The 9,465-nt window shown below is 37.7% G+C and overlaps 1 protein-coding gene across 1 annotated transcript; it reads right to left on the bottom strand.

The window, feature by feature from the left end:
- Positions 1–2,078: 2,078 nt before the first annotated feature.
- LOC122552425 (uncharacterized) lies at positions 2,079–6,862 on the bottom strand. The gene is made up of 5 exons (XM_087984971.1): positions 6,375–6,862; positions 5,986–6,288; positions 4,653–4,766; positions 4,505–4,563; positions 2,079–3,675 (listed from the first exon to the last, which is right to left on the bottom strand). Exons 1-5 carry the CDS (start codon positions 6,640–6,642, stop codon positions 3,631–3,633), a joined length of 789 nt encoding a protein of 262 aa, XP_087841097.1. The 5' UTR covers positions 6,643–6,862; the 3' UTR covers positions 2,079–3,630.
- Between the last annotated feature and the right edge of the window lie 2,603 nt (positions 6,863–9,465).

The raw sequence follows: 9,465 nt of genomic DNA, 5'->3' as shown, positions 1-9,465 counted from the left end.
TACCACATTTTCTGGCAATACTTCTTTCAGAGTGCACAACTCCTCATTTCTCATCAGTAAAGATTGACTCACTCCTATATCTCTTAAAATGTCAATTTATTTACCGACAGCTCTTGGTACCCATGAGTAAACTATTCCTACACAGATAACGTTTTAAAGACATCTGGCATTTTCTTAAAGACCAACACCTGAGCAGCCTATACATTAATTTGCAGTTCTTCATCTTCCACTAGTATCTCGTTGAATAAAATTCCAATTGGTTATCTTGTCTTCCCACATCTGCTGTCACAATGTTTCTTCAAACCGTCAAAATAGCGACATCATGTGTCCTACTTTATTACAGTCAAAACACCTGACGTGGTTTACTTCTGATTCCTTCCTCATTGGTTTCCATTTTAGTTTGTGATAATATATCTTTACTATTTCCAGTGAAATCGCTTTTTTCCCTTAGAACCTGAGGTTTTCTCTTTTCCACAATTTCTGTCCCACAAACATTGAAATTGATGTCAGGAAATAAACTTTGATTTATAAGCTAACTCATAATCATCTGCCATTTCTTCTGCTAATCTTGCAGTTTGAAATCTCTGCTCTTCGCCATAAGTCCTCAATATTCCAGAAAGTGAATTTTCAAATTCATCCAAATTAACAGTCTCTAAAAGAGGATCATATGACTTATTTTCCATGCCCTTTTCCACAATCAAAGTTATTTTGTTTGATGCTTTCAAACTCCATCTACGTGTGAACACTTTCAGTCCTTGAATTTCTAAAACAATTTGTGCAGACTTTCCGCACGAGTTCATTTGAACCTACGATGTGCTTTTGTTTTACCTAATGATACTCCCCGATCCTCTGATAATGATGCAAGCACCGCTCTAGTTCGAGTTGTCAACTTTGTGAGAATTAATATTATCCTACTTTCAACCTTAACCATTTTTTATGTTTGCTTTTTCTCTTTCGTTGCCAACATCTAAAATCAAACTCTCAATTTTCCCTCTATTCCCTTTTTCCCCTCTTGTTTCCCCTTTCTTCTGTGAGGACCATCTTTTCTTTTGTTCTTTTATTTCATCTGCTTTCAATTCGCTTTCAAGCTGTCATTTCCATATCGAGTCATGGAGACCAACAGCGTGGTTGAAAGGTGCATTAGCCCAAAGTGGTCCATGTTGACCAAAATGTCCACTGATGCTACGCTCATTCCCTGCAGTTGGTACATATCCTTCTGAACATTTCGTTTTCATGTATTTGTCCAAATGTCTTTTAAGTGTTGTTATTGGACCTGCCTCAACCATTTCCAGTGGCAGGTCATTCCATATGAACGTCACCTTCTGAGTAAACAAAGTGTTGCCCCTCAGTTTCCCTTTATTCCTTACCTTCTAACATTAAACTGATGTCCTCTCGTCCTCGATTCCCCAGCACTGAGAAAAATATTGAGTGCATTCACCCGATCCATGCCTCTTATTATCGTATGCACTTCTATAAGATTCTCCACTCCGCCTCGGGCACTCTTAACAAAAAAAGTCCTAGCTTGTCCAAACTCCCCATACACCTCACACTGTGGAGTCGTAAATCCTTGTAAATTTCTTCTGCACTCTTTGCAGTTTAATAACATTCTTCCTACAGCAAGATATATAATGCAGACTGCAATACTCCAAGTGCAGGCTCACCAATGTCCTGTATAACTGCAGCATAACTTCCCAACTTCGATACTCAATGCCTTTACTGAAGAAAGCCAGTGTACCAAAAGACGCCTTCACTGCTCTGTCTACCTCTGCACCTGAATTCCAGGGTCACTGTGTTCCATTCCACTCCCTAAGGCCCGATCATACAACAGGAAACTCCTGCCTTGATTTGAGATTCCAAATTGCAAGACATTGCACTTATCTATAATAAACTGCATTTGCAATTTCGAGGCATACTTCCCCAGCTGATCAAGGTCCTGCTGCAATTTTTGATAGCCTTCCTCACTGTCCAGAATACTGGATATTTTAATGTCATAAAATGGAAATCTTTGCATGAGTTTTGTTGGTTCATCGATTTGATTTTGATTTTTTATTTGATTTTCTAATTTTTTTTAATTTAGACGTTATTGTTACATGTACTCAAGAAAAAATGTACAAGAGTACACTGAAAACTTTTCAATGTCTCCACATACGCACCAGCTTAGGCACAAGTACCTGGGAACAAAACCTTAACAAGGTGGTAATAAGGAAGAAGGAACAAATTTCAAAGTTAACATTACAGTCAGTCATAGTATATCACAATAAAAGATAAAAGTTAAACTTTGCAGTTCTTATTATGATTAAGTGTTTCTTGGATGCTTCACCATGCTGGGACTGCAGGTCCGACGATGGCGAAACATTCGACAGATTGACAAACTTTCCCCCACACTGACTCAATTTCCACTGCCCTCGTCATTGGTGCAGACGTCGGGGAAATGACATCGCTGCGCTGGTCTCGCTCCTGGGATCGCAGCCATTGTCACGCACTAGACTGTCAAAGCCTAGATCCAGTTGTTGCCCACGCTGGGAGTCAATGTCACAATCGGTCCACACATTGAACATGGGGAACTCCCCGAAAGTCCCGGTCAGGCCCTGAGCCACTGCTTCGTAATTAATCATCCAGCCGACCACCATATTCAATGAGCGTAATGCCGCTGTGGCTGAATTACCACTCTCCAAAAGGTAAGTTGGTAGAAACTAAACCGACGAACAGGAAGAGAAATTGAGTTGAAAGAGTGGATGAGCTACGCCACCGTCATTTCCAGATTTCTGCTACTTTATGAGACATTTATGAGATCACAAATGTCATTTAGAAGAAATGTCCAAAACCAGAATTGATATTAACAGGGATATATCTAGCAGGGTCCGAGGAGCCTACGAAATGGCTTTGACATCGCTCGAATTTTTCTGAGCTCTGTATAGCTGATCTTATTCTCACATTTTTTACAACCATTCCACACTTCAAACCTCAATTCTAAGTCTGCAAACACTCTGTGTTATGATCTGCCTTCCCTGCTCGCAATACAAAACTTTTCACTGTGCTTAGGAATGTGTGACAACAATGAATCAAATCAAATTAAAGCAGACATTCGAATCCAAACTTGTCGTCATAATAATTTATAAATATGCAGTTATTCTACCAGTGCCACGAGTTCAACATATTTATCATCATCTTAAATGACACTTTGATATCCCTGTCATTCAACATCTACATCAGATACATGTGAAACTTTGTATTATCTTCTAAATAATCATTTAGGATTCTTAATGTGTATTGACCTTGACAGCAATGTCTACATACCTGAGAGAATAATAAAAAACAAGAATCAAAACAGTCCTTAATAGTGGTTGAATCACTTCTGTTTTGATCAATCCCACTTCGGAGTGGGAATTCATCAGATAATTAAGAATGACATTGGTCAGAGATAGTGAAATCTTCGTCTGGCGATAGTTTCACGCTCTAGAGTCAATTGTGTCAGATGCTCTTTCGAGGTAAATTTCCACCTTCTTGTTAATGGGTCTTAAAATACATAGGCACAGTACAAGTTCGAGGAAAGGTTCTTTCAATTACTCCTAAAGAGCGCTTGTTACTGACTTTCCAATAAGAGAAAACATTTCATGAGTGTTCGTCCCATCAAAGTATCAGATCTTCATTAAAGGCCAATTCAGCGTAGAGGGTCTATAGAAGAAATCAGAAACCGTTTCCATCAAAAAGACATAGGAACAGTGTGTGGCGATTCAACACTTTAAGCTGATCCGACCCCCACCTCCTTCAGCTAGATAATAGCTCGTTCTATCTCCATGTGACCACAATCATTTCCCAATTGAACATCGACCTCACCAAAGAAGAAAAGGGGCGAGACATTCCATACATCCCATGCCCTTGTATATGTCACCTCTAAAGTGCTCGATCTTATTTAAAGGTTGTGTCCCCTTGTTACAAAGCCAGAACACTGCAAGTCTTTCTGGTGTAAACCACAAGTGGAGTAAACTACATAGTTGTTACAGTGATACGAGTCAGAAAGATTAGTAGAAACACAGAATGAGACATGAAGAAAGAAAAGTGAGGGGCTATATGAAAATAAAAGACCATTTTATAAAACAATGTAACTTTGCAAACATTCTCCCATTTGGCCACTTTCTTATAAATTCATGCATTTCGCTTCATGACATGATTTAAACTAATTAATCATCTAAACTGAATCTTGTCATTGTCTTCCTTACATCCAGGAGCCATCGTCAAATTTGTCTAACACACTTACCTCCTCATCAATGAAGGATTCATTCTGCAATTATTCATAATTACTGATATTAAATATCCAATTGGCATTTCCAATTACATTCATTGCTGCGAAAATGGCAAACTGTTGCAAATTACATTTATCGCAATTAAATGATCAGTAATCTGATGTTGCCTAACCCATATCTCTTAAGCCTTTCATAAAACCAGCGAAAGGAAAGAATACATTCAGAGAGAGGGGAAAAAAAAACGATTTTCATGCATTTACCTCCGGCTTTGGATCACGTGGTGAATAGTCTGTGGATTTCTGATGCATGTGCCAGTTTCCTGATGTAAAATATATGTCAGATCTTTATTTAAAATGCATTGAGTTCGGGATACAAAGATGATATACAACACCAAAGGACACTTCCTACCTGAGTCAGAATTCCTGCAGCTCCAACCCACGTAGACAGTAAATATCATAACCAGGACAATCAGTACCGATGAACTCCCATAAAACATTAAAATGCAATGAAATTCAGGATGCTCTGCAGAAGGCAGAAGTATATTTAAAAATCCACAACCTAACCACACTCCACTTGCAGACAGCTCACGAGGAACCATCAATGCTAAATCAAAATAATTGGTGACTGTAGCTTGATATAGGTCTTGCCAGCACACGCTGCAACTTGAGTAAACAATATAATGCTTAAAGTTGCATCTTAACACACCCATCAGTTAGGCAATTTAGTATTTAACCATTGAAAGCAGGTGTTTTCAATGTGAAATTTATATTAATTTTTGCAAACAATAAAATGAAGCATCTTGGAAGGCAAGTTACCCCGAATTTCCGGAATTCGGTACACCTTACATTTCTTGTACACTTTTGACTCTGCAAGGGGCTATGTTACTTTACAAATACTGCGTTAAAACTGTTACTTTTCTCCTTAACAAACTTCATAGTTTATATTTCTTTTGGAATGACATTCGAATGGGTGAAATATTTTATCGTCTTTTTTTATTCAAATAAGAAGGCGATGTGCAATGTTGGAAAATCAGGACCTTGGCAGGGAGATGGACTAGTGGTTTTTGTCAACTACGTGGAAAAAAATAAAAGTAAAATGAAACATAAGGTCAAATAGTGATAAGGGAAGCATTAAAATTTACCTCAAGCAAAGAATTGCAAAGCAGAGAACTAATGAAATGCGCTGGGGAAACATAGTTTTAATCAAAATTGGAACACAATTAATATAAATGAGATTCATGCATCAAATGGAAATGGTGCAAACAGCACGAGAAAAAGGGATGTGAGGACAGTTGCATATGGTGATATTATTATCAAAACGATGTTTTGGTGGATTCTTCAGAGGAACACTATTTTTAAGTTCTTTTAAATTTAATCACCAATTGTGTTAAATTATGTTCAGAATATGAATGCATGTATACGGATTTTTTTTCATATGAATCAAGAGGAAAATTGGCGAACTAGACATAGCTAATAATATTCCCATTTTAATTAGCAAAAGTTCAGAATCCTACTAACAATATGCTAATATAGTACTACTAAGACGCAGAAATGATTTGCTTCGACTAATAAACATTCAGAATGCTAAACAGCAAAAGATTGAGTGTTTTGAAAGAAGTAAATGTTCGTTTGATATTGATACAAAGTAAGGGAGGAACTTTGACGGTTAATGATCGTCATGTTCACAATAAAGTCTCATATTAACTCTAAGCAAAGCGTGAACAAATATAATCAATATTTACCTCTCTGATACGAGGAACTCTGACTGACCAGAATTGTAGTTGTGTTGAGTTGAACCGAACAAGCACAGGTGAAGTATTTTTTCCAAACTTCTGCTGGCACTCTAATATGACTTCTGATACTATTTGCCCCAGTGGAATCTATCGCCACAGAATCTGGCCAACTTTTGGCATCCCAAGTGGAAACATTCCAGACGAAGTGAAGGATATCAGAGATGAGGTTGCTCACTAAACACATCAATGGGACAGTTTCCATCGAAAAGGTTGCATTCGGTGATGGAGATAAGAGAATAATGGTGGGAGAGCCTGATGAGATTGTGAGGTTACATTAAATTATCGTTCAATATTGCAGGTATTGATAATAAATTCTACAAATCGGTCTTTGTCCTTACCTGCTATGAGCAATTTCGATCCTTTTCCGAATCTGAACGGATGACCTCCCGATTTCCTACCAGCACAGATGTACAGACCAGAATCATTTCTCTGGACATTGTTAATCACAAGCGTATAAATAGTTCTATTCTCATTAACTTCTCCAGAAAATCTCCCAGCTGGATGTGAATGTCTCCGTACGATGTAAACAAGTTGCAGATGTTCTCGCATTTTCTGTTTATACCAGTGAACACCTCTCGCAGCATTCCAGCCCGTGTGACAAATCATCTGAACAGTGTTCCCAACAGAAACGCTCTGAAGTGCTGGAGTCTGCAGAGGCGCTGCCTGAGGGCCGACAGCTATGAAAACAGAACATGTTAGAAGAAGCCTGCTTTGATTGAAAAAAGTGCTTAGCACAAGTTTAATGTTATACGTCAGGAAAGTACCATCTCTTCCTCAACGACCACCAATGGTAATGATGATCTAGGTGAAATATTTAGGCTTAAACTTAATTCAACAGCAGGAGAAAGAAAGAGAGAACGAAAGAGAGAAAGAATGAAAGAAAGAGAAAGAAATAAAGGAAGGAAGGAAAGAAGAGGTTTTTTTCTCACCATAACATAAAATTTATATTATACAGCCACTTAATACTTCACTTTACTGCATTTTCCGTTGGCCCTGCCCCTCAAATTCGAAATAAGAATGTCGAACCTGACAAAAGATTGACCAGAGTACATAGAGATACGATATTCATTGCTGTGGGCGAGGTTCTCACTTTGAGACTTATACTAACTTATTTGCTTGTGAAGATAAAGGTTGAGTCATTATAAAGTTAAATGCACAGCTATGGAAATGTTCTGTTGCATTTAAAAATAGCCAGATGGAAACTACAGAATTGTTGGTTTAATCTGTGGGTTTCCTGTTTACAAGTTAAATGTCCACCTACAGAGCTGTTTGCAAAGATCAATCGAGCAACATGTAGTTTCTACCTTGTTTCTTTATTGATCATTCTACATGAGCATACTGCCTGCTCCATTCCCTCCTGGATCTGCACTTATTCCTCATCAACTGCCAACTGTCCCTCATTGGGCAGTCGATTCATTTTGGAGCAAAGGAATGTAGCTATTCCATAAAGCACCAAGTAACTGTCACTCCTGGCGTCTGTGTCACAAATGGTCTACGCTTTGTTGTACACATGAAAGGGTAGTTTTTTTTTTAGCTGAGAAGTTGAACGTAGACATATATTTGTTCGATCAAGACAAAGTAAGTATAACAAGCCTGATCTCATCAAAAGACGCTGGCTGTCTGAATCTCCACTCGCACCATTGAAAGAAAAACTCAGATTAAGAGTGTGTTATTGGTTGCTGGAGGTTGATTTATAGTAAGTCATTATCCTATGTATTACGTTAGGACAGTGACAATATTTATGATATTACTCCTTGTTTATAAGTTACTGAAACATCCTTTCTGCAGAAATAAACATCTGCTTTAACAGCGGTGTTTTCCTTGCCATTGTGAAACATTTATACCAATATAATTGATTCGAAAATTGATTGATCATATATATTTGGATGCAAATACACCCTGTTTTTGTTATTTACAGTCTTACAATAAACAATTGGTTACGAGATGCGATCAATCATTTATAATTTGCACTGAAATATTAGTTGCGTGATTGTTTCAGACAAAACAGCATTTGTGTATAAGGATTTGTTACACAAGTAATAAGCTTACTGTTAGTTACTGTAACAGTGGAGGTGAATGATGTATTTTATACTAGAACATTACCGTTGCTTGTGATATTGGATCATGACAAATGCTGCACACACAAATGAAATAATAGGTAGCTAGTCAAGTGTTTATTCCATGTTTAATAAAATCAGTTGATTGTTCCATTGACTGTGTTTATGCCAGTCCATTGTTTATAAATTAGTGAATTGACTTGACAATTGATACAAGCATGCACTTCTTTTTTTTTTAGAATCCCTACCGTGTGGAAACAGGCCCTTCGGCCCAACAAGTCCACAATGACCCGCCAACGAGTAACCCACCCAGACCCATTCCCCAAACCTATTGCTCTATTTTTACCCCTGGCTAATGCACCTACCCTGAACACTATGCGTAATTTTAGCTTAGCCAGTTCACTTAACCTGCACATTTTATTGTTTTCCTTGTTTTCAGGTTTATTTGAATAAAAGGTTTGTTTTTGTTAAAGAAACTGCAATTGACCATAAACTTACAATTTAAAGTTAATAAGGAAACATATTTTTACATTTAAATATTCATTATAATAGATAATTAGTTAGCAGTAATTCCTATCTTGGGCTTGCTGATAACACTAATATTATAAATTGCAGGTTTAACGAACAAGGATACGTTTCCATCACTTTCCTCCATATAACTCACAGCTATACATGTATATTAAGTGAAATGTCTTCAATTCCAATTTCACTCTTCACAATTGCTGTGCACCCCATGTACCGGTAACTGCAGATTTGTATCCCCTTGCATGAGTTACATTGACATAGTCATAAAGGTTTACAGTATAGAAACAGGCCTACTGCCCAACTTGTCCGTGTTGCCCAATTTTCAAAATTGAACTAGTTATATTTTCTTGCAATTGTTTCATATCTCTCGAGATCTATCCCATCCATGCGTCTATCCAAATATTTCTTAAATGATGAAATTGCACTAGAGCCTGTTACTACTTCTGGGTGCCTGTTCCAGACACTGACTACCCTTTGCGTGAAAGAAATACCCACACTGGAGCCTTTTGTATCTCTCCCTTCTCACCTTAAATCAATACTCTCTTGTTTTAGACTCCCTGACCATGCGGAAAAGCTGTTGTCTATCTACCTTAACTATGTTTCTTACGATTTTATACACCTCTATAATGTGACCCTTACGCTACAGACTAAAATATGCCAGACTATCCAGTCTTTCATCACAACTCAAAGCTTCCAGCCTTATAGCAGCCAAGTTACTCTTCTCTGCACTCTTTCTAGTTTAGTAATAAACTTTTTTTATAGTAAAGTGACAAGAACTGTACAGATTACTCCAGATGTGGACTTGCTATTGGCTTATATAGCTGCAACAAGACGTCCCATTCTATCC

This window comes from Chiloscyllium plagiosum, unplaced genomic scaffold (genome assembly GCF_037043375.1).
Source record: "Chiloscyllium plagiosum isolate Xiang-an unplaced genomic scaffold, Cpla_swu_hap1 HiC_scaffold_50, whole genome shotgun sequence".
Taxonomy (NCBI): domain Eukaryota; kingdom Metazoa; phylum Chordata; class Chondrichthyes; order Orectolobiformes; family Hemiscylliidae; genus Chiloscyllium; species Chiloscyllium plagiosum.
This window is presented reverse-complemented; position numbering and strand designations above follow the sequence as displayed.

Excerpts from the sequence above, each read along its gene's own strand:
- LOC122552425 (XM_087984971.1), bottom strand. The coding sequence starts at position 6,642 with ATGATTTGTCACACGGGCTGGAATGCTGCGAGAGGTGTTCACTGGTAT. Across the intron at positions 4,767-5,985 it reads GAGTTCCTCGTATCAGAGAG|AGCATCCTGAATTTCATTGC; the intron begins GTAAATATTGAT and ends TGCCTTCTGCAG. Across the intron at positions 3,676-4,504 it reads CACGTGATCCAAAGCCGGAG|ACCCTCTACGCTGAATTGGC; the intron begins GTAAATGCATGA and ends TTTCTTCTATAG.